Below are 27884 nucleotides of genomic sequence, written 5' to 3'. Positions count from 1 at the left end.
TTCTTTCAAAAATCACTTTTATTAATTTTTAAGAAATCAGTGGTTAAAAACCTCAATCTGCAGACAAACACAGCAGACTGTGAAGAAGTCGAAAGGCTCGTGTGCAGCTTAGATCTCAGACAGAAACAATTAAGACATCAGTCTTAACAGCCGAAGCCAAAATTGATGTTCTCTCTCCAGACAGAACAAATGAGCAAACTGACAATTTACACCGCAAATGCCAGACACTCCGAAGAGAACCATCACCCAAAACAACGGCATTACAAAATAAAAACGACATATTTAATGCCACAGTATCAAGTCGGAGTTAATATTTAAAAAGCACAATCTTGTTCAAAACCAATCCAATCCTGTGCCCATATTGCATGTCCCATTCCCCTCACCTAAAACAAATCTTAAAAGTTGGTTTTCAGGTGTTTAAAAAAAGAAATTTACATAGAAGCATCTAAGTAAACAGCTGAGACAGTCTGAGTGGTTTGGTCGGTCATTATAGCCCTTAAAATGGTTCAACATCCTAGAGACGGGCAGCTTACAAAAATAAAAATATACCTTATAAAATTTTATGCAGCCTGTTCACCTATAAACAGTTATAGTGTATTATGAAGACAAGAAAATGTTTTTTTTTAATTATTTAAATAAAATAAGTACCAATCTTTAAGAGAGTTTTTAAAATCCACTGTCAATTAAGAAAGTCGCTATACATTTTTTTTTTATTTACACCATTTGAGCTGCCAAGCATGTAAAAGTCAATATTCACAGAAAACTATACAATAAACTTTAATCAGTAGGTCAATGTTCCTGGGCATGAAGGTATCCCAAATACGCAAAAAGAAATTCACCCAGTATTTAAAAAAATAAAAGTTTATATAGATTTTAACAGCTGTGATACTTTATAGTGCAACTACCTATATCTCCATGTTTAAAAAATGTGTATTTAAAAAGCTCTGGAGTTTTTGTCCACAACCAGAAACCTGTGCTGGTTATTGCCATGGAAACGGGTCACATGGAAGGCACATGGGCACCTGACATCTGGCATCTCAGAGGGTCAGGAGACGGAGGAAGGTTCTTGAGAGGGAGGGGCCGGGCCGGGCTGGGTCAGAGCCGGATTAGGGTGGGGCGGGGGCAAGGTGAGGGTAAGACACATGCGGGTGATGTTGGAAGAGTCTCTGAGGTAAGTCTCACACAGATGTGGTCACTCTGTTCACAGCATTATTGACCTCGTTCTTGTTGGTATCCAGGGCTTTGGCCGCCATCATGTCATTGCGAAGGTTCTCCGCTGCTTTCTTCATGGACTTCAGCTCGCCGGGGTGGGGTGTGGCCTGCCGCAAGAAGGTCCCCTACGACACAGGCGGTGCCAGCGCTCAGAAACTAACACGCGCAACATTTGCACTTGGGAAGGTCTGGGAGAGAGAGAAACCCCAGTGCTCACCTCCTGCTCCTCCTCCTCATCCTCATCCTCCACGAAGCGGATGGCGCTGATCCGATGCATGGCTTGCTCGTCCCACATGTCATCCACGATGTCGTTCACTAGGCTCTCCAGGGCGCCGCAACGGGCCAGTTTATCGGACCCTTGGGATGGGGGCATGATCCTCATGAAGACGCATGGACAGTCACAAGACACACTGCCCTAGTTCAGAGAAAACTCACTGCAGAATGAACAAGTATCTCCCGTATTCCTCAGCGAAGAATCGAAGGACAGCGTCGAGCACTCCCCAGCCCTGGGTAACCAGACCAACCCCCACCCATCACCCACACCTCACCAGCCAACGAGGGCAGCAGCATCAGGACAGGTACTGCACAGATAGCCCACTGAAGGCCCTAACCCTAACCCTAACCCCAACCCCAAGAAGCCGTTGGCTAAATGAGTCAGGAATCAAACATGGGGCGGCACCAGACAAGCAGCAGAGTTAGCGGCAGGGTTTGGGGACTGGGAGGGTGCCGCAGCTTCCTGCCGAGACCCGCACACGACCCGCATCCAACCCGCACAATCACAATGCAGTCTGAAGGGGGACAAGGCCCAGCCAGTGTTACAGCCCCACCCTCATGGAGGCTCATGAAATGACAGATAACTAGCGCTCAACACTACACTGACAAGGTCACTCTGGGCTAACGGTACAGTAGCCTGGAAGGGTCAAATTATCTCAGAAATTAATTCCACTGCATGGCCAGTAGAGCGGGTGATTTATATAAACCACATGGCACATAAACTGCAATCAAGCTCACAATCGGTTAAGAATTAATGAGCCACTATACTGTTAGGTTAAAGAATTAATGAGCCACTATGCACTATACATTCACTGTGATAAATTCAAAAACTATGGAGGTGCTTCACAAGATGTATTTTATCTACCAGCAGGAACTATATTATATTCTGTCTCATGGTTCAGCACCAAATCAATGTCAAGGGCAGGAGGAGTCTGTGCCCGTCTCTCTGAAAAGCACCTGTGCTCCTGAAGAGCTGCTGAGAAGACAGCCTGCAGGAGGATTCGCCCAAAATGCTTGAAGCTCCTGTTATTTTCTTTCTGACACAGATGGAATGTGATCTTCTGGCATAAACCTGTTGCAGCAGTTTGAAAGCACTAATGAAGCCCATGACGAAAGGCAGATGGCATCAAGTGTGACTGGGGAGTGACAGACTTCACAAAAAAGGTAACAGCATTTCCTCACTAAAAGATCTGCATGTGGCTTAGGTACAGCTCATAAATGGAACAGAGCCAGACCATAACCTGAGGGGTGTCATGTGACAGGAGGTGACCCGTGATGCCGCAGATAAGCCCCCGACGAGCAGTACCTTTGCCCTCGGGCTCACTGCTCTGCTGGGGGAGCAGCACACAGGTGAGCACCCTCTCGCCCGACTCTGGGTCCACGTCCGTCTGGAAGGTGAGAAGCGGCTGAGACTGGTTCTCAGACAGCCAGAGGGCTTTCAACTTCAGGGACGTTAGGGACATGGGCAGGAAGACCAGCCTGAGGACAGGGGACAGGGTCACATGAGCCAGACACCCACAGAGACAGCGGGCAGATGCAGTCCCCTCACTGTGCAGCCATCAAGAACTTAATGTCCTGGTCAAGTGTCAGCCAGGCCTAGCCGACCCCATCCAGGTGTGACAGACTTAGTTATGCGTCATTCTCCACCCCATTCTGACAGGCCACTGAATGGGAGGGGTCATTCGAGTCCACTGCAGCTGCAGCGTTCAGCCCTAACCCTAACCCAGAGAGATGAGGACCGCGTGGCCGGCATTCCGGCACTCCCGCTTACCGGTTCCCAGAGACATCAAACACGTGCAGCTCCACGGCTTGGGAGATCTCAGCCGGGATACGCGAGAGCCGGTTCTCTCGCAGACACAGGACGTTCAGACTGCAGCAGCCGCCGATCTGTGGGGGGGTGGGACAGATTACAGGAGAACCAGAAGGAGGACGTGAAGTTGGGTCTAATGAGCCAGAGGGAGGCGCTGTGCACACAGCATTAGGGATGTTCAGTGGTGGTGCGGAGAATGAGACCATTTCATTCTGCTCATCATGATAAAGTAAGTCACCCACCTGAATACCTGCTAATGGCATCCAAAAAAACATTCAAATAACTTAGCATTTTAAATGTGCTTTCATTATATTATAATCTGAAACAAACTGGACCTAATTTTTCAGCCTGATAGGTCTGCGAGGCTCCCAGTAACACCAGCCGATTATAAAAACCAGTCAGCTCACCATTGCCACAGAAAAAAAAACAGGCACATCAGGCATTACCGTGAAGACCACAACACAGACCATAATCTGTGTCTCAGCAGGGGGGGGGGGGCAGACTCCTCTATATGGCAGCAAACAGCGTCATGGCAGGAGGGGTGGTGTGACCCACGCAGAGCCAACACGCATACAGGCCTTCACAAACACAATGCAAGCGGGACATGCCAGAACCAGACTGTCCTCCAACCAAAAATATCATGCTATGCTTAACCCCGCCCATTTCACACAAGCCATGCAAGCCTTGACAACGGGTTGCAATGTTCAATGAAGATCTTGACAACCCCTTGCCCCAACAGGGATAATAGGAAAGGGCCCTGGAGATCCCTCAGGGGTGGGGGCACATGATCCTGAGGCACACTACTGACTAGCCAGAGTGCAGAACACATCTCCCTGGGGGGCAATTAGAAGGGGGAAAAATATGCTGTGAGATGGAACTCTCATGCGGAGAGCAGCACGGAGCTGCAGAACAGCGTCAGCGGCGAGAGGTGATTTTAAAAGCCCCCAGAGAGCACCGGCCCCCAGGGACCCCTGTGCAGGGCTGGCAGGAGCCACACAGGCGGGGGCACGCTCACAGAAGGCATGAGCTCTGATAGAGGTAGGAAGAAGGCCAATTGCCATGCTGACCAGGCGGAAACGTGAGAATCAGCCCTAATCACACCAGCAGCATAATGCACATTCCACAGGTCAGACACGACCTAGGCACACAACATAAAGCCCAGAAAGCCGCAGCTGACCGAGAGAGCAGGATCACACACTCAAATGCTGAATCCCAGAATGGATGTTTAGGTCTGTCGCACGCTTCACTAAGCAGCCATATTCCTGTTTCAGAAGTCCATGAAGTTCTCCATCAGTGAAGTCACGTGGCGTTCCTCTGGCAGACGGCTGTTTATCCAGGTCACGCCTCACTGGGCCGACCTGCAGGACTTCCGTGACTGAGTGCTGCCCTTAGTCAACATAATACTCAACTAACCAGGAACCAGGGCGGGGGTGGGGGGGTGCTGGTGTTTACAGGGCGGGGGTGGGGGGTGCTGCCTGGGCATCTCATTAACGGCCGTGATGGACACCGAGCCTTCCAGCGAGGACAGTGTCCCCTCACGGATCCTGCTGCATGGCCAGCGATTACAAAGACACAGTCAGGTGTACCGGACACACACCCTCCACCATTTCCAAACAAGCGTTATTCCACTGCGTTACAGCCCAGGGCACAAGCCAGTTACATTTTCAAACAGTATCTTCACAGTTCATCGCGTCACGCTTTCATTTCCTCTCTCCTTCACCTGATTCGTGTCTCCTTTCCTCTCTCCTTCACCTGATTCGTGTCTCCTTTCCTCTCTCCTTCACCTGATTCGTGACTCCTTTCCTCTCTCCTTCACCTGATTCGTGACTCCTTTCCTCTCTCCTTCACCTGATTCGTGTCTCCTTTCCTCTCCACAGGCCTTTCTTTTAGACACTTTACTTTGCATCCAAACACTCCCTAACTCCGCCACACCCACTTTCCCTACATCCACGTTTCAGGTCACGTCTGGGAAATAATGTTTTTGTAACGATGACGGCAACAGGAAATCCCAGGCTAATTATGTGAGCAGTTACATGACAAGTGATGGGCTCAGATACTAGACTCCAAACTTGGGTTAAAGTAGGTCACCCTGGCAGCAAAATCCCAGGCAGTACAGTGCCCGTCATCCATCCAGCCCCCCCGGGCAGTACAGTGCCCGTCATCCATCCAGCCCCCCCGGGCAGTACAGTGCCCGTCATCCATCCAGCCCCCCCGGGCAGTACAGTGCCCGTCATCCATCCAGCCCCCCCGGGCAGTACAGTGCCCGTCATCCATCCAGCCCCCCCGGGCAGTACAGTGCCCGTCATCCATCCAGCCCCCCCGGGCAGTACAGTGCCCGTCATCCATCCAGCCCCCCCGGGCAGTACAGTGCCCGTCATCCATCCAGCCCCCCCGGGCAGTACAGTGCCCGTCATCCATCCAGCCCCCCCGGGCAGTACAGTACCCGTCATCCATCCAGCCCCCCCGGGCAGTACAGTGCCCGTCATCCATCCAGCCCCCCAGGCAGTACAGTGCCCGTCATCCATCCAGCCCCCCCGGGCAGTACAGTGCCCGTCATCCATCCAGCCCCCCCGGGCAGTACAGTGCCCGTCATCCATCCAGCCCCCCCGGGCAGTACAGTGCCCGTCATCCATCCAGCCCCCCAGGCAGAACAGTACTCTGACTGGACAGAACTACACTTACGAGCAGCTGATTCCAGTTCAACAAAAAGATTAATTTTAGTTGGCCTTCCCTTGGTTAGTTTATCTTTTCTTGTTGCCTTTTTCAGGACTGTGGTCATTTCAGGGAAGCTAGTATTTGGAGGCTTTCTTCAGTAACGTAGGCAAAGCGAAAGCTCAAGCAGCCCAGCATGTTAGCAGGAACGCTACAGCAGCTGCCCGCTAATCCCTGCCTGTCCAGATCATCTGCCTACGGTGACACCGCCTGCGGGACAGTCACAGCAGAAAGGCGACATTTTCCTGCGTGATTTCTCGCACCAAAGTCCCCAAACTTCTTCTGACCACTAGACGAGGCCGGCATACTTCAGCTAAATCAACCATTTCTGGCAAGTTGGTGGGCCAACGAAACGGGTTCGAGCTACAGACCAGACTTTTCTTTGTTTTTGAAAGATCAGGTGACAAATACCAGTGTCCACCAAGACCCTCCACAATCGACCCATTCACAGCACCAACTGAATGAATCTAGGCCATGTAGAGATTATCTAAATTACCATAGTAGGACATATATTTATGAGGTAACATGCTCTCGTGCTGGAGCTGATCTGGCAGCCCTATGGGTGCTCACTGCGCAGTGTCACACTGGCAGTGGAGACCTATGGCTGGCCAAATCTCTCCAGCACACACATTTCACCAAAGCATCTGTGTTGAATTTTATTAACCCCTCAAGGAACATCAGCTCTACATTTTCCACTACTCTGCCTCCCTGTACAGCTGTGTGCAGGAAAGTGCCGCCTATTAACTGTTCTTACACAGACCAATTAAAACAACAGTGTTCAGGAACACTGTACAGTGTACAGTGTACAGTCCTAACGATGCAACCAGATACAGGCACACACTCATATTCTTATACAAACTGCAGTCAGCCTGCTTACGTTCTACTTTGGGTATAAACAAGGTCGACATGCACAGCATTGAAACAAAACAGAACTATCCCAGCCAGTAACCCTCGTGAGCTAAAGTTGTCGGAATAAAGCATACCTCTTTTGGTAAAGATAGCAGCCGATTTCTGTCACAGTTGAAGTTTGAGAGTTTCTTTAATTTTCCTATGCTTCTTGGTAAACTCTGGGGGAAGAAAAAGATTATTTACAAGAATAAAAATATTTATTGAAAAATCAGAATTTGTGATAGAGTCAGTGACAGATGTACAGAGAGACAGAAGGAGACTGACACAGAGACAGTAGCAGAGAGAGGGGGAAGAGGAAGAAAGAGAGAAAGACAGAGAGGCAGGGAGAGAGACAGACAGGCAGACAGAGGGCAGAAAGAGAAAGAGAGACAGGTAGACAGAGACAGATAGAAGGACAGAGACACAGACAGAGACGGGCAGGCAGACAGACAGAAGGGGGGAAAGAGTGAAAGATAGTCAATAACAGATGTAAAGAAAGACAGGAGACAGAGACAGTAACAGAGAGAGGGGGAAGAGAGAGAAAGACAGACATTCAGACAGACAGACAGAGGGACAGTGACTGTGGTTAGATGCCAATACTCACAGTCAGCTCGTTCTCGGTCAGCACCAGCTCCGTCAGGCTCTCACAGTTCCCGATGCTCTCAGGCAGCTGGAGCAACCGGTTCTGATCCACTTTCAGAATGGACAGCCACTTGAGCCTGCCTGTCACACATGAACGGGGGGGCTGTGAACTCAGGCGGGGCCCATCAGAGTCTCTCACCAGGCACCGACACATATTGGGCACTTTCACACTGCCAGAACTTTTCTGGTATCAGAAGCTTTTTCCAGAACCAAGGACGTTTGTCATGTTCACACTGCAGGAACTCAGCCCCACTGTAGTTCCTTAGAGGCAGTTCCAGAAGCCATGTTTAATACCAATTGCAGACTCTACACTTATCGTTGGAACACAAACTATGGAGGGGGTGCTGACAGCCATCGCTTGCTAGTTGGTCGACCATAAGCCGCAAAGCTTGGAAATCTCGGAAATCATGCGAAAGTGCAAAACTAAGTTTAGGTTTTGCGGGGCAACAGATGGAATTATTTTTGTACCCCATTTACATTTAATATATCAATTAATCATTTTTGCTTGCATCTCCATATTTCTGCATTGAGAAATTCGACTGATAACCAATATACTTCTGTCTAATATCGCCAGTGCTGGGGGTGAAACTTCTCAGTGCTTATTAACGGAAAACATTACATTAATCTTTCATTTTTAAAAAACAAATCTGCTGACCAGATTTAATAAGAACCATGAACATGTCATGGGTAATGTAAGAAAGATACAAATAAAGGCTGTGGTCAAACAGCCCGGGAGCAGGTTCTGGAACTTCGGTGAAAGTGCCTATAACATCCCATAATATGGTGCAGCTGGAAGGTCTTACAGAAGTAAATGAGTAAAATGTGAACTACACAGGCCGGCATCTACCAGGGTAATTATTAAACGGGGAAGTTCTTCACACACGCAGAGCTGAAGTTATCGTGACAGACTTCACATGAACCCGACCCTAACCCCCCCACTGTGGAAGGACAGCAGGCCGCAGTGCAGCTGCTAACCTATGCTCTCTGGCAGGACGTCTATGAGATTCTGTGACAGCAGCAGGTCTGTGAGTGAGACCAGGCTGCCGATCTCCTCTGGAAGGTGCTCCAGCTTGTTCTCCGACATGTCCAGACAGAGCAGGTTCCTCAGACTTCCCATTTCCTGGACAGGCAGAAGATAAATGGCTGCTTTAGCCAGCAACATGAATGCTGATCTCAGCTGTCCAGATACTGGCATGGGGGCTGAATGTGGGGGTCACCAGCACAATGTTTAAGAGACAGACACCAGGAAACATTCTCAACCAGCAAGAAAGTTCAAATGATCATTTGGTTAAGGGTGTTCAGTTCCAGGGTTGATGTTGTTCAAGATTACCCCCCCTTCCAAAACTGGACCCATCACTGACATGAGTGCAGCTCTTTGACAGGGCACGACCATTTGCTGAACCAGTCTCAAGGCAGATGACACCACACAATCACTTTATGGTTTGTCTGTCCATACAGGGCTGACATCTGGAGAACTCTTCCTGAAACCCAATATTTAACACCTTCACCCCAATGGCTGTTAGTATTTCATTTGCCATTTTTCTGTGAATAAACCAACTCTTTAGAGATTAAAGTTTTATCAGCTTGTCAATCATAGGGGGACTGGAGTGGAGCGGATAAGGTCATTCTCAAATTATATAAACAGCCATTCAGCCTGACAGACCTAGATGTTTACAGTGTTCCTCCAGTCCCCGTCACAGACTGTCATATACGGAACTCACTCCTCACGCTACACAAATGATATTTCCAGTTTTCGTTCCAATACGAGAGCCAGGGATGCGAAGGCGATGATGACGTACCATGGGAATCTCAGCTAACTGGTTTCCATCCAACCATAAATCCTTGAGGTTGACAAGACAGCCTATTATCTTAGGCTGTGGAGTGAAGAAACATCAGCAGTTAGAGAATGGCACCACTGCTTAGCGATACGGCAAAACAATCTGGCAGCTGACACGGCGCCCTGTGAACAGTTCCTGTTATGGTTTGCATTTCCAGCCAGAATCTCCCGTGTTCATCTACTACAAAGCAGCATGATATCACGCTGATAACAATCAGTGCTGTATTTACACAGATGATTAAGCAAACAAAAATGGTCGAATGTCACCTGCAACAACACAAAGAAGCAATCCAACATCATTTCTGGTAACTAAATAACTTCTGGTAATATTGACCTCCGGACCACAAAGCTGACAAGCAGCTTTGACCCTCCATGACAAAGAGGGGAACATCTTTGCTGGAAAAACAGACAGACCTCATACAGGTCAGGTATGAGCCTTAAAGCCCTGAAACGTCATTTTCCCTGGATGACTGTGCTATTTTACAAACCCTGGATATGAAATAATATGATTAACTTACTAGGTTATACAGCTCATTGTTCCCAAGGTCAAGCTCTTCCAGTTGGTGGAGTTGAGATAGAGACCTGCAGGAAGGCAGGAGAGGTAAAGAAAGCTGAACCATCAAACATCTGATACTACAATACACCTCACTGGTGTTGCACTCTGTGGCAGATAAGAGGTACTTATTTCCTACTATAACCAGCACATTAGCTTCTTCTTCTGCTCTATTGTTCGCTCGACTCTGTTTAACATTAACGGCTGCGTTCCATTATGAGCCGGGTCATCGTTAAGCTGCAGGCCACTGACAGCACGGCAGGAATGGCGCCTCGTAAGAATAACCAGCGCCAAGCGGCTCGCGGGAGGCCGGCGAGGCAGGGCAGTGGGACGCCGCTGACTCAGGACGGAGGGCTGGGCCGTGTGCTAACGCGGGACACGCCAGAAGTGGGTCTCCAGAAGTGGGGTGGCGAGCGGGCACGCCGTAATTAGATCCCACATTTTGTTTACATGCTGTGGCCTCGTTAGACTAAACACACAAGGCCATTATCAGCAGAGGTACAACATGGCAGGTCACTGCCCTGTCGTTCTGTCTTTATTCACACACACATTTATTTCACGTGTTTATTTATCCAGTGGATGTTTTTATCCAAAGCATTTTTCAAGAAAGGAGGGTTCAGGCAATCCATGGAAGACCCAACTCTGCCCACCCTGGGATTCGAACCGACAATCTTCCGATCACAGGTGCCGTGTCCCAACCTGCTAAGCCTCACACCAGCCTCGATCAAGAAGAGCAGAACTGCAGTACCACACTCGAGCACCAAGTCTGCCCAGTTTATATAAACATGCCCTTAATGGACATTACTGCAAATGTTCCTCAACCATCACTCCCTCTACAGGTAGCAGGCCAGTAGAGAATCGCAAGGAGTAAAAAGGTACAGGAGGACTTACTCTGGTAGAAGTGACAGCATGTTCTCACGAAGTTCCAGGGATTTTAGGTTAGAAAGGCTGTAATGAGAAGAGAATTGAGAAAATTGGTCAAGTCAAGGGCGTCACAAAATCTGACAAGTCCAGAAAAATTAAGCATCAAGCACCACACAAAGCTTAAGACATTGTCGAGAACATGGACCCATTTCTCATTGGGGCCTCTGGATTTCAGTGAGAGGAGAAGCAGCAAAAATTGGCTGCATATCAAGACCCAGAAGCTCAGGGATTTTGCGCATCCAGCTTCTGCTGAAGGGTCATTATTAAAAGGCGCAGGCAGGATCCAAACCGAAAACCCAATTTCATAAGCAAGTCAAGGACGAAGCCTCAACGTATAACAACAGTAATAACAATAACCACAGAGGGGGGGGGGGGAGGTCTGATTATGACAGATCCTCCCACAAAGCCACAATGGGCAGATCGCAGGTCATCACAGTGAGATCAGAGGACGGTACATAGCATTACATTCTACGAAACCATAAACGTTCACAATTATGCAGCTTTCCATTTAGATGTAGTCAAACTAAACATAGAGGTGAGGGAAATACTCAAAAGCACATCAACTGCTAAATGGAGACATTAACAAAACCCAAGCGAGTCTTCACACCTGGAGCCATTGGAATAGCGGGATTGGGGGAGAGAGGAGGGGAGCAGCTGGAGAGCAGAGAAGATGTGTACACCCTGTTTGGAGAAGCTCCATACACTGCATCACCGGACCAAATAAACGCTACTGTGGAGACTACATTGATGGACTGAAGAAAAGTTATCGTGCAAATCATATCACCCGAGCTAAGAGCCGCAACTGTGACCACTGCACCACCCGAGCTAAGAGCCGCAACTGTGACCACTGCACCACCCGAGCTAAGAGCCGCAACTGTGACCACTGCACCACCCGAGCTAAGAGCCGCAACTGTGACCACTGCACTACCCGAGCTAAGAGCCGCAACTGTGACCACTGCACCACCCGAGCCAAGAGCCGCAACTGTGACCACTGCACCACCTGAGTGATGGATTTATCACCCCTTTCCTGATGTTTCAGTAGATAACACTTTTCTGAAGACATGTCACTTTGCGGCTCCTTCCCTCTGAACAGAAGGTGGGCCGCTGGAAGAAGCTTTTCAATGCTAATAACTGTTAGCATGCTACTACAGGTAGCTTTGGGGGGGGGGGGGGGGGGGGGTTAGTTCTAGTTCTGCACTGGTCTGATAAAACAGGACAGACAAAATTAAAGCAAGCTACAGAGAAACAGGACGAAAGGATTAGCTGGAGAGTAGCGGATTTATAAATAACATCCCCTGGGCTGGCCGCATGTGGACCCAAGGCACACGTGCCGGTACTGGCCACCTGTGGTATTCCAGAGGACAATCTCCAACTCCCATGATGCACTGGGGAGCTGTGCTGTATAGCTTTCAGTTTGCATTCGCTGGACATTCTCATCACAGACCATCACGGCAGAGGAGGAGGAGCGAAATCCGGCCACTGCCAAAGCTGACTGACACCAGTGGGGGGTGCTAATGAGCAGACTACCAGCAGGAGGGTGGCGTGTGACCAGATCATGCCCATGTTAATCCCACAGACGCAGGGATTAATGGTGTTTATGCAGAGTTATGAGCCTGTCTTCGAGGCAGGGTGAGCCTGCCCTGCCTGTCAACGAAAGCATCAAATAAGCAGATCAAGCGGAATGTAGCATAATGTAATGAGTTTTGGTCATGAAATCAAGACCAGGTGATCACATGACCACACGCCAGGATGTGGGCAATGCTTTCTCTCTCTCGCACCACTAGCGTAACCCCAGGGCGAGGACTAAGGTATCAGAATCACATTCACCCCACGGGCAACAACAATGCAGAAGAACATTTAAGATTTAAGAGACAGACTCCGGGGCAAGACATCTTCATGAACGGAGACTTCAAATTCTTCTTTTCATGTCCAAACACGTGGTAGCACCAGTTAGGAAGAGGCACGGAGAACGTCCAGAGGAGCACAGCCCGACTTATTCCTGTCTCCAGCACTGGTGAGGGCCACGGAGAACGTCCAGAGGAGCACAGCCCGACTTATTCATGGGTCCAGCACTGGTGAGGGCCACGGAGAACGTCCAGAGGAGCACAGCCCGACTTATTCCTGTCTCCAGCACTGGTGAGGGCCACGGAGAACGTCCAGAGGAGCACAGCCCGACTTATTCCTGTCTCCAGCACTGGTGAGGGCCACGGAGAACGTCCAGAGGAGCACAGCCCGACTTATTTTTGAGTAGACAAAACATACCTTTTACATACCTTCTGAAAGTTTCTCCATCTGAATTTTATCACGAGGTGGTGATTAATCCATTCTGCCCTTAGACATAATGATGTGAGGTTCTCTCCATACGCTTGGGCACACACCACACCACCATTAGGTGACCCACATTAATTGTTATCTAAACCAGGTTTCAGCAGTGATGGAAGCCCTGGCAAATCTATCAAGCATATCTGAGATTTGAACTGTTGGCTACTGAGTACTGGAGAGGAAAGTACAGTCCAGCTGTGATCAGCAGTAAGCAAACATCTGGATCAGCCATAAGTTCACCACCCACCAAGCAAGGCGGGAGAGACGATCGCAGAAACCTGACCGTGTCAGAACCTCAATGGACCTCTGCTGGGTTTCTATAAATGCTTATTCACAAAAGCAGTCTGTGTCTGAAGATCCAGCCCAAATCCAGGATGCAGATTCTCAAAAGCAGCCATTACCCATAATGCTTAATCCTCACCCACGAGGAAGACCATCATTACCCATAATGCTTAATCCTCACCATCAGTGCTCTGAAGGGATCCGACCCAAACAAACGCACTGCAGACCAGAATACCCACTGGCATTAAAACCATCATAAATCTGTCAGTTTAAGGAAAAAAAGCAACAAATTAAACAACAGGACACTTACTTTCCAATGTTATCAGGAAGTGCTTGCAAGGAAATGTCATTCAAGGATAGGCATGTTAGGTTTCGTAACTCTGGAAAACTATCAGGCAATCTGTAAAAAGAAAAAAAAATGGATCAAAAACAGCCATGGAAACAAGAGCATAAGCAGAGATTTACCCTGCAGCAGCCCCTCGGGGCCACAGGGGTGCAGAAGCAGGCAGCTCGACGTGCTCAGGGCCGCCAGGACGCTGGGAGCACAGATGGGTGCAGCTGCCGATCGTCGAGGCATCAGTGCTACTAAGGCCTTTTACTCTTCACTCCATTTAGTTCAGCCTTGTACACTAATCACATTCTGGCCAGGAACCAATCAGTAGGTGACAGAGATGGGAGAGACTAAGCTAAAATGGCAGTGGGTGGGATCAGCATGCACTGCCAACCACAGCCCATGTGAGAGACCCAGATGGAATCTATAAACCAATAGGAAGCTGGATCAATAAATAACTGACAGGGGCTTGAAGGGCAGCGGCCCATGGCAGAAAGTGGGAGAAGCATGAGCTGTTCCTTCAGACTGCAGGTTTCTGCGGCTCACCTGGTCAGGGGGTTCCCACTGAAATCTGCCACCTGGAGAGCTTTGCAGAATGAGATGCTCTCAGGAATTTCCAAGATATCTGCCATAGGAAAGAAAACACACAATGTAAAAATGACTGTGTGGTCATACTGCAGGAGGTAACTAGACCTGAAGAGACTCAATTACATTCATCTTTATATAGCGCCTTTCACAACAGAGTTGGCCCATGTAGCTTTACATTGGGACTCTTGAAGACAAAAAAAATAAATAAAAACATAACGGGTCATATGCAGCGTTTCTATCAGAATATTTAGATGTAACAAACACTCCACGACAAGCAAGAATCCTTCAGACTCTCAAAGATTAAACGGTCAGAGATGAGAGCTTTATTGAGCAGAGTGAGCAGATGAGTTTGTCCCCCAACACGACAGCGATGGCGGTCGATAACATGCCACTCAAAAGGACTTAGCTTTGTGTCCTACGTACCATTTCGGGAAATGTCGAGGTCCACCAGTTGCATGAAGTTAGCGATCTCAGGAGGTAGTCTCTGGATCTCATTGTCACTCAGACCCAGTTTTCTAAGTTTCACGAGCTGGAAAAATTGCTGAAAGATGGAATTCCAGCATCAGATTTTATAAGCAGACATTCACACTTCACAGCAGACATTGAAAATTCAGCTTCCAGACGCTTATTTCTGGTCGTGCATTACAACCGAATTTTGGATGACGACAATTTTTAAATATCGTTATTAATAGGCTGTTGTGTAATTGGGCTGCTGACCTCGGTATTAATGGTGCAATGCTAATCCATACCTCAGTGCACAATCACACTGGTAACTATGATACCGGTGCACTGCCCACTCCTACTGCTAATCTGCTTAACGCGTGGCTGTAAACGCCCATGTTAATGAGAAGCTGGTGTTTGGTGAAAAGCCTGTCTTCTGAAGCCCTCGTGATTATTGATTATTGTGCACGGGCAATATAATATTAATGTGATATTACCCAGCCCTACACCTCACCGTCCCACAATCAGGGGTGTCCAGGTGAAAGCCGCCCCCCCCCCCCCCCCCAAACATAATTATAAAATAAATCTTCACTGGAGCCCAGACCTTTGCCTAATATCTCATCCATCTGAAGATACATAATACATAAATTATCTTTCCATTATAATTCTCCCTCCTTTTAATTAAAAGCAGACAGACAAGCCTGCCGTGGAGAAGCGGACCAGCTATCCTGACAGTTACCAGGGCGTCTGTCACACTGAGCTGGAACACTGCTAAGCATCAACAGCGATACAACAGTGTGCATGTGACATGGCCACAGAGACCTGAACCAGAAAGGATCACCGATTCATTAAATCCAGCAGACACAGGCACAGACAGTCCCTCACTGCGAGGCGTGGCCACGCTCTGGCATGGAGCAGAAACGGCATTTGATCAGGATATCAAAACCGCCTTGACGATCCGTCACATTGAATTCACCGTAGTGATGTGATTCCCCGCCTGAACCAGATGTTCTGCTCCAGCCTTTGGGGAAGACCCACAGGCAAACAAAGGACAACTTCAGGAGTCATTCAGGAATCATTCCAAATATTAAGTTTTGAAAATTCACTTCTTGCCAGACATTTCTGCATAACAAACCATAGCAAGCTAAACTGGCTTCAGCGGAGGATCGATCGCATATTAACGTAGTGCTCCAGCAAGATCCTCCCGGACAGCATCACAGCTCACCGTGACGACGACCTCGGAGGGTCACCACCTCTCCTGTTGCTCCAAGGTATCTGTGTCATCGGCCAACCTCTGCTCCACACAAACGTCCACACCAGCAGCGCCTCTAACTCAGGCCCGTTAACCTTTAGGATCTGAGCTCTTCCTCAGCATTACAGACTGGCTTCAACGTGTGTGTGTGTGTATATACGCCTGTGTGCCTGTGATCAGAGGGTCGCGAGTCGAACCCGGCTTCAGCACGTCTGCAGCTCAAGCAAGGTCCTTGATCCCCAGCAGGTTGGAGGAGGGGAACAGAGAATTTCCCCACAAGGATCAATAAAGTATGAATTATATTTTGTTTGTTTGTTTGTTTGTTTGTTTGTGTGTTTGTTTGTGTGTGTGTTTGTGTGTTTGTTTGTTTGTGTGTTTGTTTGTTTGTGTGTTTGTTTGTTTGTGTGTTTGTGTGTTTGTGTGTTTGTTTGTGTGTTTGTTTGTATGTATGTATGTATGTATGTATGTATGTATGTATGTATGTATGTGTGCACACACACGTGTGTCAAATCACTCCCTAGCAGGTGGTTCACAGGCTTGCTTATTAAAAAGGTAACTCACATTGGACTAAACACCTTCTCACACCTCACAATGTCACGTCACACAACCAGTCATTGTGCGAATAATGTGTTTAACACGGCCTTCATCTCCACCCCGCTCTACTGAATACGCCCACATCGGACAGAGATTAACGTCCCAGGTTCATCTCAAGCTTCAGCACTGAAACACCACAGTTTGCACACGATGCCCCAGCCTAAATCACACCCAGCTGTAAAATTTATAGCTCCACAAAGCACCTTCGGATGAACCTTTCACATCGCCGCAGACAGCATTATGGTGAAAAGGTCAGAGTCTTGGGTCGGGCAGCTTTGCCTTATAAGAACAATCCATATAGAAGATCAGGAGCAAAGAAAATGTTTGATGATCTCTTTACATTGTCTGGCTGACTGATGTACACATGAATCATCATCTGAAATTGAGGACAAGACCTGCTGCTTCAGGATATCTCCTCAGCATTCAGGAGCAATTATGTAGAGGTGGGGGTCCTTCACGAGTCATCAGCGTTTAACGCAGGAGCAAGACGGGAGTTTGGAGGTGGCCTCTGTGTTATGCCAGGAAGTCAAACTAAATAGGCATCACATCTCAGGCATGGATCCCACAGCAACATGATCTGAACCATGGTGAAGGTCCTTTCAGATGGCAGCTGAGTCACGTGTCCGTCACGTTACACTTTAACCTCACTGTGCACCAACTGCATGCTGGCACTGACATTCAATCACTTTGTAATTAACATTAGTCACAGAACTGGCTGGCATGTAGAAACTACCAGAGGACATGTCCCGTTGCATTCTGGGGCAGGCTTGTGCCAACAAGCCAGGCCATGCCAGTGTGATATCGGAGTGTGCTAACGTTGTGTAGGAGATCCGGGGAACACAAAGCAATAATTTTCCATACAGAAATATGTATGAATATTAATATACTTCAGCAATCAGTATTTAATCCATACTCATTATACCATCAGACAAGAATATGTTCAACAAACTAAGCAACCAAAAATCACTGGGGCTGCAGCCTAATTTACATTTACAGCATTTAGCAGACGCTCTTTTCCAGAGCGACTTACAATAGTGGTTTGTAGTCCATGACTGTTCTTTGATCTAGAAGCTAGACCTAAAATCAACAACTGTCATTAAAACCAAGTTACTGCTAAAGTACATTGTAAAAACCTTGTCAGGGAAAAACAGTGCCCAGGTAAACACTGTTAGTGGGATTTTTAATATTTTTTTTAATGGAGAGAGTGGACAGTAAGAGGGGTGTTAGTCTCCAAGGTTCTCCTTGAAGAGGTATGTCTTCAGACAACGTCTGAAGACAGCAAGGGACTCGGCTGTTCTTTTGCAAGATGAAGTTCGTTCTACCACTGAGGAGCCAACATTGCAAGAAGTCTTAATGCATGTCGTACTCTGAAGTGTTGGTGGTTCGAGACAAGCAGCGCTTGATGCTCCGAGAGGACTGTCTTCTCGTAGAGCTGAATCTTCTCAGTTATAGCCATTTTTCTCATCCTTACACTGAACGACTATCAAAAGACTTCACTCAGCACATGGAGAAGTGGTTAAGGGTTAGTATTAGGTTCGGTTACGTACCCACACAGAGCCCTGACACCAAAGTACGTCACTATCTGGAAGCCGAACAAACACGTCTTCAAAGTCGTCTGATGCCCTACAGGACCGTAAAGTATATCAACAGGACGATATCGAGGCCCACGGGGGCGTGTACAGCTCTGCCGGGCAAGTGCTTTTATGAAAATTGTCTTTTTCCGCTTAGTCTGTGAAGATCGTATCAGCTGCCCCTCAGCTAGGATGGAAGAGACGACTAAGGCCCTGCACTCTGTGGAAAGCAGCCACCAGCATAAAAATGTGGATAAGTAAAACCATGGGCATTCCCACAATGCCACCTGAACACATGCCCAGTCGGGATAAATGGCACCTAAGGGGCACCCCCAGCGGGGCCAAAAAAAACGGGAAACGAAGTTTGACATCAGACTTCAACAAAAACTGGAGCTTCTAGGGCTGAATAACCAAAGGAAAGTCCATATTTACAAAGCCAACCCTCATCACAGCCAAACTGTAGGAGCAGCACAGCAACGCGCGAGTAGAAGAGCAAGCTGGGGTGCCCCCCCCCCGAACCCGTGTCCTACAGACTGGCGGGAATGACCCAAAAGAGAGTCACCATACCATTTTTGTTGTGTTGGAGTGTGAGGAGCCGTTACTGTCACCAGCTGGTTACGTAATAACCAAAGAAAACATGGATCCTGACACCAGAGGTCTGATAGACAGAGCAGGAGATGGTCATTTAGGCAGCGATCTGATTGGAGATTCACATAATTATTACCCGAGATGTGAATACAAATTAATGAAGAGACGAGAAAGAGCCACTGACCCCCCCCTCCCCCAGCCAGCCCTCAATATGAGGTTTGAGGTCAACATTCCCCAGTGATATTGTCCTAAATGCTCAGCTGAATCTAGTGAACTGTCAGAAGTGCAAGCTACATAGGGGTCACATCACAATGGAAAGAATCTGCAGCCTGTGTCACTACAATGTGTTTCATGTTGATTCCCCCCCCAATCTACGCAGTGCAGCTGTTCTCATCATTAAAGGAAACATTATAGATTATTGATATAATCATTAGAGAATGCCCTAATCGAGTAATCTATTGATTAACATAATTTATTGAGAAATGGTTTATATGTTAGACAATACAATATACTATAATGTATGCATCCATCTAATTTCTGTAAGTGCTTATCCTGATCATAAGGGGGGATTTGGTTCGGTTCGCCTCGCGCCCCTCCGCATACCGTAATCTGCTGTATTCGCGCTGTGTCATACCCGGCCGCCTCGCGCCCCTCCGCATACCGTAATCTGCTGTATTCGCGCTGTGTCATACCCGGCCGCCTCGCGCCCCTCCGCATACCGTAATCTGCTGTATTCGCGCTGTGTCATACCCGGCCGCCTCGCGCCCCTCCGCATACCGTAATCTGCTGTATTCGCGCTGTGTCATACCCGGCCGCCTCGCGCCCCTCCGCATACCGTAATCTGCTGTATTCGCGCTGTGTCATACCCGGCCGCCTCGCGCCCCTCCGCATACCGTAATCTACTGTATTCGCGCTGTCTCGTACCCGGCCGCATGGTGGCTGTAGCTCGCCAATCCCAACTCAGCAATCGACGTTAGTGAGTTTGGCACGTTCGACTGAAGCGTTTCACTGACATCTGAGTAGTTTGGCATTTTGCCGAGTTCAGTTTAGACAGTTCCTCGGCAAATCTCATGAGACTCAAAACGCAAAGTGACTGGTTCTGACTGTGCCGAAAGTCTCCTCGAGAGTTAAGAGATCCGGTTAGTAAATGTCCCGACCCTAACAGCATTTGCAAACAGCGTTTGTTATTGTATGTTGAGGATACGTATGTTGGTTTCTATCCCTCAATTAAAGGATATATAATTTTAGACGATATGGCAAATTTCTTAAGGTACTCGAGATTTTCAGGCTTTTGTAAGCTGACCGTTCATTTATATTTAAAACGCTAAAGCCTGATATCATATGATTATTTTTTTCAGTTTAATTAGACCTGAAACGTTTTAAGACCACTGTTTTAATAGTAATATTTTAATGAACATGCAGTTTCAATAAAAGTAATTTAACGAAGTGCAGCAGCATGTACTGCTCCCCTCAATCAATTCTTTGAATCGAATGTACGATTCATTTAAAATGAACAGTTCAATAGAATCGGTTCTGTGAATTGTATTGAACTTCCCATCACTAGTGCTAACCACTGCGTCCCAATATAACAAAACAAAACACATCAAAACACAAAAACCAAAAACAAAACACTGTCAATTTAGACATTCCCGTTCACTTAAGTTGCATGTTTTTAGATAATGGAAGGAAAACGGATTAGCTCTGAGAAGCCGTGCACACGCAGGGTGAACGTGCAAACTACACACACAAAGCGGTGGTGTGCAGCGACAGCACCCCCCCACCCACCGATACCGCCCTAACAGGCTTGTACGACGTGCGATATTAATAGCTACATGCACTCCTCATCTTGCAGTCACCACGATAGTCTGCTGTGTTCAAACCGTCGAACGTTACGCTAAAACCTTTTAATTCAATGATAGGAAACCCAGCTTAGCAAGCTTCGGAATCTAGCTACCTAGTATATATGTTAGTAAATCAATCTAAAGTTTACCGCCCCTGCTTTTGCATGAGCTCTGTGTGCGCTCTCTGAGGAGACCATCACTCTCATTCTTACCGTGTGACTCACTTATAGTCTCTGTGCTGCGTTCCTGAAAAAATTAAAATGAGGAGGAGAAGAAAAGCAAAGTTCTGGTCACAAAAAGACATCCGTCTTCCACTGTATAGAAATATTTTGTATCAAACAAAGACAACATTGGGCAAAATCAGGTGACTTGACAGCACTGTTTTGTGTCTTGACCAATTTAACAGACAAATATCATAATGTAAACTTTTTCTAATATCATTCAGCCCTACACATGTACAAAAAATATTATATGGGTATTATGTACCGAGTTATGTAGGATGATGAGGCTAAGCGACAGGGCTTACCTTCATTTTAGCAGTGATATTTTGACATACAGGAATCATAGAAAGTAAGTTAAGCAAATTAATTGCTCTGTGAGGCTAAATGGCACATCTATGGCTAACCTCACATTATCGGGCGAGTCCATCAAACCTGAAAGCCTTCAGGATGAATCTACACTGCACAGAGCTTTTAAACAAACAAGTAATCGCGTTTAATGGAATAATCGTGACAGCTCTAAAATAAACAAATACTTTTCGCTACAGATGAACGATTCGGCAGTAATGATCGGATTTATGTTTATTTACTTAACTGATGAGTGAATCCAAAGCTGGCATGAAAAACAATTAGCTAAACTAAAAAAGCCAATCCGGCAACAAAGATCATATCATACAATTAGCCAGCTGCAGTAAACGCAGACAAGCACAAAACAGAACTTTTAAAACGTATTAATAAATTATGTCAGAGCGGACAGATGGGCTAATGAGATCCTCTCCTGCCTGAGAATTCATAGGCATTTCCCCCAAGAACAACACAGCTGGCTCAAAGAGCCGCATGGACCTACCTCACCTTTAGGCCTACCTCCGCAAGAGAGCTAAGTGCGGGTCTGCAGGCGGCATGCCAAATCACCTTTAGGCCTACCTCCGCAAGAGAGCTAAGTGCGGGTCTGCAGGCGGCATGCCAAATCACCGCTAGGCCTACCTCCGCAAGAGAGCTAAGTGCGGGTCTGCAGGCGGCATGCCAAATCACCTTTAGGCCTACCTCCGCAAGAGAGCTAAGTGCGGGTCTGCAGGCGGCATGCCAAATCACCTTTAGGCCTACCTCCGCAAGAGAGCTAAGTGCGGGTCTGCAGGCGGCATGCCAAATCACCGCTAGGCCTACCTCCGCAAGAGAGCTAAGTGCGGGTCTGCAGGCGGCAGGCCAATGGAGGGATACAAGGTGAGCAGGAGCCAGCCCACAGGCCTCCTGCAGCTGCACAGAACCAGCCTTCAGGCCAGGATTCACCGGCATCCTTGCACAGCGCAAGTGAAAAAAGACCACACCAGCATTTCAGCCACCCTTCAGGTGTAATGGAGGTCCGATTTGCCATTAATGGAGTAAGGAGTGCCTCGCCACCAAACAGCACGCACACGCGCACACGCGCACACACGCTAAAACCCTGGGGTTCTTTAAATCAGAGCTAGATAAGATTTTAACAACTCTGAGCTCCCCAAATGAGCTTGATGGGCCGAATGACCTCCTTTCATTTGTACATTTCTGATGTTCTCATGTTCACGCACACACAGATTTATAAGCAGGGGATATTCCACAACACAGCGGTGTCACACATCCAACGGGATCCAACGGGATCCACCATTTCATACTCCCTGTTCTAGCTTTCAGTGATGTTCTGCTGCAAATTCCTTGATGGGGAAAATCATGAAGGAAATGTGAAAGAATACAAAAAGTGTGCTAAGCCAAACCTGACAATGTCTCGTGTCGGCATCATTGCAATAAAACACAAATCCAGCAGGATCTCAGCACGTAAGCAGAAGCAGCTTGAATGGACAATACAAGGATAAACAGCTGAAAAGAGATCTATCCCAGCCTCGAGGCAGACTTAACGCAATCGAGTCTCACTGGTTGCTACGTCAGCATTTCACGTGAAGAACATAGCTTTTCCCGGACATGTTTTTTTTCCCCCAGGTGCCTCACACCTAGAACTGTGTGGCTCAAGTAGAATTCACCATCTTTCCAAAAACTCCGAGCAAGAACATGAGCAGGGATTAGGGCTGACATGAATGGTCCTTGCGTTTCAAAGCAGAAACAGAAAAACATTTACATATTTATCTGATGCTTCGATCCAAAGCAATGTATAAGTGAGGAAGGTCTTGTGGTCAGACAGCAGAGTCCACCAGCATTTCTGAAGCAGATGGCATTGCTCTAGAAGAGGGGTGGCTAATCTTACCTGCAAAGGGCCAGTGTGTATGCAGGTTTTTGGGGTGACCTTTAGGTCAGCTGCTTAAACCCAGGTATGAGGACTCCTCAGCCAATCGGCCCTCTAATTAGTAATCAGAAAGTTGCAGCAAAAACCAGCGGCCCTTTCTGGATACGATTGGCCACCCTGCTCTAGAATGAAACAATGATGGAATTACTTTACTGGCCATGGATATTTGAAGCAACAACCTTCTTGACATTGAGATCCGCAGAGCCAAAGAGCACTCTGTTAGCCTCAGTGTAGGGCACTCTGTTAGCCTCAGTGTAGGGCACTCTGTTAGCCTCAGTGTAGGGCACTCTGTTAGCCTCAGTGTAGGGCACTCTGTTAGCCTCAGTGTAGGGCACTCTGTTAGCCTCAGTGTAGGGCACTCTGTTAGCCTCAGTGTAGGGCACTCTGTTAGCCTCAGTGTAGGGCACTCTGTTAGCCTCAGTGTAGGGCACTCTGTTAGCCTCAGTGTAGGGCACTCTGTTAGCCTCAGTGTAGGGCACTCTGTTAGCCTCAGTGTAGAGCTTTGTAAATGTAGTGTGATGCATGCATAATGAGGCACATAACTCACTCTAATGCAAGATAAGAAGTCACACACAGACAGGTATTTCAGCATGTATGACAAATGAATCAGCCCATTCTAAGTGCTCTCTGGCAATGCTGATCATATCCATGCTGCTCAACGAAATAAAATCAGGCTTCAACCTGACACCGTTTGATTAAAACAGCCACCAGCTCAATACTACTTATCCAACATCTAAATAAAATAATCATGGATGACAAATAATTGCCCCATTTCTTTACACGCTGGACGGCAGATTTTGGCAGACGGCCTCATTCGAGGGACCTGACAGATGGCTCGTGGACTTCTGCTGGCCTAATTACTGATCAGGCCGCCATGGGATCTTTAACTCCTACGAGGAAGTAGATCCCTTGGGATTAAGGAAATCATTACTTTAATTTCCCTCCAGGTTTACATCAATTATTCTCAACTATGACGCATTCTCACAAAAATAGGCAGCAGCTGGATGGAGAGAAAGCCGGGCACGACGCGAATGGATGGTACCACAGTGACCCATCGTGTTCATGGGGGGGGGGGGTGTCAGACGTTTTAGAAAAGCTGGGCATACCAAGAAAAGATACATGTGGAATTCAGATTAACCTGGTGACGTCCACTCTTATGGTGTTCCTGAGACGTCCACACGGACCAAACACACACACACACACACACAAACACGCTGCTGCGGAACATCAGGGTGAAATAATCGCCATGTAAACGAGGCAGCGACAGTTTTGCTTTGTTACATAAGAGTTTCTCTCTCATCCAAGGAAGCCACTCGAATGGGAATCTGCAGCTCTGCTTTCCTGGGGCCAAAACAGACACTTCTGATGTTTTTGCCAGTGACCTTTGAACCCTTCAGGAACCTGGGGTATCAGGTTCTCAGTCCAACTGAAGAACTTCTTGGAAGCAAAAAATTTCTAAAAAGACACCATACTGTAACGAATCCACATGCTCTGTTCCCATGCCCAGATTTCCAGCATATTTTTGGTTTTTCCAGAAAATAAGTATCCTCTGCATCTGATATAAGCAGTCAAAAGAAGTTGTTCCATGAGAGACTTTTTAGGAGGCTTAAGGCATGATAAACATTATTATTTTCCTTTTTCTACTGTTATTTAAAAGTGTAAATTAAAAAAAAAAACACATGTGGTCATGAAAGATAATTTAGAGCAGTCTAATTTCATAAGCAAAGTGATTCCTTCATGCTGCACAAACCCTGAAAAAGTCACAGCGTTACTCCTGCATAGATCGTGGGGTCTGGGCTACCGGCATATGACCCAAAACCAAGGAGGTCATGTTTTCACATCCAGAATACAAAAACCGAACAAATCTGAAGGAGGGACCCAAGATTTTCAGGGGGGCACGGAGACCTAAGTAATATGGACCAAAAAAGACAGATTGCGATATTTTTAGCCAGATTAGCGATACCCGTCAGCATTTTCTATTAAGTGGGCCAAGTGTTTCATTTTCAGTCAAAGCCACATGTGACGTCAGGAACACTTTCATTAAAACAGTGTGGTCAAAACGGGATGCAAAACGGAATCCTTCCCTATTTGCAAATAAATATACAACTATTCAGTATAGATTCTTAGCTGCAGATTCCGGGAGTCTATGAGACGGCACGACCAACACACACATTCGTTTCTATTAAAAATCTTTAAGTGAGCTCTAATTTTAACGCACAATTATAGTACATATACTTAAAGCGTATTGTATCAACCTATATCATTTTGAAGATATCTCGATATACCGTAAAAATTCAATATAGCGCCCAGCCCAAGGCTAGAGTAAAAGTTGTTGACTGGGGGAGCGAAGCGCTGGGTAATCTTATGACCCGCAGCCCCGCCCCTTGGGGGAATTGGTAGCTTATCTGTTGTAGCATTCTGTCGAAGACTGAAGTGGCTGTGGTATTATAGATTTAAAAAGTTATCGTCTTATTTGCAGAGGATCTTTACAGGCCGATGACCATGTGCACTATTTAAAAGTACCTTCATCCTTACGATGCTAGTGGCCGCTCGCATATTCGCATCAGACTTCGACCACAAACATATTCAGAGGACATTTAATTAAAACATCAACAGCCATAATGCACAACATACATTTGTATTTACTTACAAAATACATTTTATTTAAATACACCGACTCACCTTGGTGTTCCGACCTATTTTAACCAAAAGCCTGAAACATATCTCATAAAATTTTACAGCGGACTTCAATACGTGTCAATATCTTTTTCTACATTTGTATAAACAAATTAACTTTATCACGAGGAGAACCTACTTTAAAGTTACTTTGATACCCTGAGATCATCGTGAAAAACCACCAACGTTAAACGCCTAAAGTGTGATTTGTAAGGATAGTTTTCGCGTGTGCAGGAGTACCACCGAACTCCGCGATTATAATATGTAATATAATTGTAGGTGACAACATAGCGGGCTCTCTCTGTTCATTTAAATTACGTTTAAGTACTCTTCGTGTCTACTATGATATGCTATTTCAAGGGAATAAACAAATTAGTTAGGAAGAGTCCTCAGACGCGTGGCCCAAACCTATTGAAGTCGCAGGTCTTTTTAAAAACACAAACCCCATTAAAAACACCGAGACCCAGCTACTGCAGACGTCTGGACACATCGGAGACATCTCAGCAAAACAGGCGCCGTGCCCCGTTTGTTCTAAAACAAACTCAACTTCTGAAAGATAACTTCCTGTGACAAAACCTGCAAGAAAAACTGGAAATACAGGTATGTCCCCGATGATACGGTTTCCGTCCGCTTACACTTAACCCCCCTGTCCGTTTCATTCATTCCCGTTCACGGATCAGCGTCCGCTGACCACTGACCTTATAATAAAGTTATTATGGGTCGCCCGGTCCGCCGCCCGGTGCGCCACTTACCTTGGGCAGGTCGCGCAGCTGGTTCGCGTCCAGAAGCAGCTCCTCCAAGCTGCGGCTGTAGCGGTAGATCTCATCCGGGACGTAAAGCAGAGAACAGTGCCGCTTATCGACCGACTCAACGTGACGGTTACACCGCCACAGGGGGATACAATGAAACATCACGGGCTTCAGGCAACTCGTTACTTAAGCGGAGAAATGCGATAAGTCAAATTAAAAGTCCTTCCGCAAGGATCCACTTCCTCGCCTTAAGTCCGGCTGTTCCTGCGAGTATCAGCAACAGGCAGACATCGAAAGCAACTCCTCGGAGTAACATGGGATAAAATCTCTGGTCCTCTTCCAGCTCACTTTCAGCGCTCTTTTCCTATTTTCTCCGTCCGTTCTCACCCGTAGTTTTATCCCTTTTGCTTCGACACACAAAAACAATCCTGCCGATTTACGTGAGAGTCTTTTCACTCTTTTTGACGATCACATTTTCTTTTTGTTTTCTAGTGTCGTGTTTTCCTCGTCCGAGAGTTAATTTCCTCTCACTCCAGTTTCTGACCCGGAACATTCACTCCCTCATTCCAGCCTGACGTCACTGCTCCTCCCTTCCTCTTACTCCTCCTCTTCTCCCGCCTGTCCCGGGATGGTTATGGACGGACCTCGGGCGCCATCCCCGGGCCGTGAAGTACCGCCCGGCATAATTTTCAGAGGGGACGAAATTAATGTCACACCAGCACATTTTTGCTATTTTTGACTCCACCATCCCTAAAACAACATTAGGTCCGGCTCTACAAAAATAGTCTGCTTAAAACATAAATTAATATGACAAGCTATGAACCTATATTTGGCACCTCAGCTAATTAATCCCCCACCCCCCCATAGTTATTTTTATGCATAGGACTACACTCCTTTTGTATTTTTTCCCAAAATTTAAAACACAAAGGACACCTATTTGTACTCAGGAATATCACACGAGGTGACCACAGATTAAATGTTTCTTCCATCAATGCAGTAGTTATGCGACATAAAGCCAAATGCTCAGTACCTGTAAATCTACGATTTGTATGAGTAGCGGTTTGCTCTCATGGGAGGGATGAGGTGTGGAGACCTGAATCAGCGCAGCGGCAATGTTTGTGCATCATGGAAATACTGCCAGGTTTAAGCTTATCCATCCAAATTGGTGGTCAGCTTGCGGCTAATCACACGTAGTATGTTGGTAAAGCCAGGGGACACTCTGTCCAGGGTCTCAGATCTCAAACTCACACACAGTCCATGTATTGCCAGCATTGTGGGGACTCTCCATTTCTATGGACATCACTCTGCCCT

The 27884-nt window shown here is 47.1% G+C and overlaps 1 protein-coding gene across 2 annotated transcripts; it reads right to left on the bottom strand.

Annotated features, from left to right (window-relative positions):
* On the bottom strand, positions 1 to 27186 carry lrrc1 (leucine rich repeat containing 1). Of its 2 annotated transcripts, XM_023829115.2 has the most exons (14): positions 26577 to 27182; positions 14798 to 14915; positions 14333 to 14411; positions 13766 to 13855; positions 10819 to 10875; positions 9893 to 9956; positions 9337 to 9411; positions 8513 to 8657; positions 7500 to 7618; positions 6991 to 7074; positions 3257 to 3372; positions 2792 to 2964; positions 1430 to 1569; positions 1 to 1337 (listed from the first exon to the last, which is right to left on the bottom strand). In XM_023829115.2, exons 1-14 carry the CDS (start codon positions 26733 to 26735, stop codon positions 1179 to 1181), a joined length of 1578 nt encoding a protein of 525 aa, XP_023684883.1. In that variant the 5' UTR covers positions 26736 to 27182; the 3' UTR covers positions 1 to 1178. The 2 variants fall into 2 exon arrangements, with proteins under 2 accessions (XP_023684883.1, XP_023684885.1); XM_023829117.2 differs by lacking the exons at positions 1 to 1337; positions 1430 to 1569 and adding an exon at positions 1590 to 2557 and having other exon boundaries at positions 26577 to 27186.
* Positions 27187 to 27884: the final 698 nt, after the last annotated feature.

The sequence above is a fragment of the Paramormyrops kingsleyae genome, chromosome 3, assembly GCF_048594095.1.
Source record: "Paramormyrops kingsleyae isolate MSU_618 chromosome 3, PKINGS_0.4, whole genome shotgun sequence".
Taxonomy (NCBI): domain Eukaryota; kingdom Metazoa; phylum Chordata; class Actinopteri; order Osteoglossiformes; family Mormyridae; genus Paramormyrops; species Paramormyrops kingsleyae.
The sequence above is the reverse complement of the archived record's forward strand: the minus strand, read 5'-3'. Positions and strand labels throughout refer to the sequence as shown.

Excerpts from the sequence above, each read along its gene's own strand:
- lrrc1 (XM_023829115.2), bottom strand. The coding sequence starts at position 26,735 with ATGTTTCATTGTATCCCCCTGTGGCGGTGTAACCGTCACGTTGAGTCG. Across the intron at positions 14,412-14,797 it reads CCTCGACATTTCCCGAAATG|ATATCTTGGAAATTCCTGAG; the intron begins GTACGTAGGACA and ends TTCCTATGGCAG. Across the intron at positions 7,619-8,512 it reads CGTCCTGCCAGAGAGCATAG|GCAGGCTCAAGTGGCTGTCC; the intron begins GTTAGCAGCTGC and ends CATGTGTGACAG.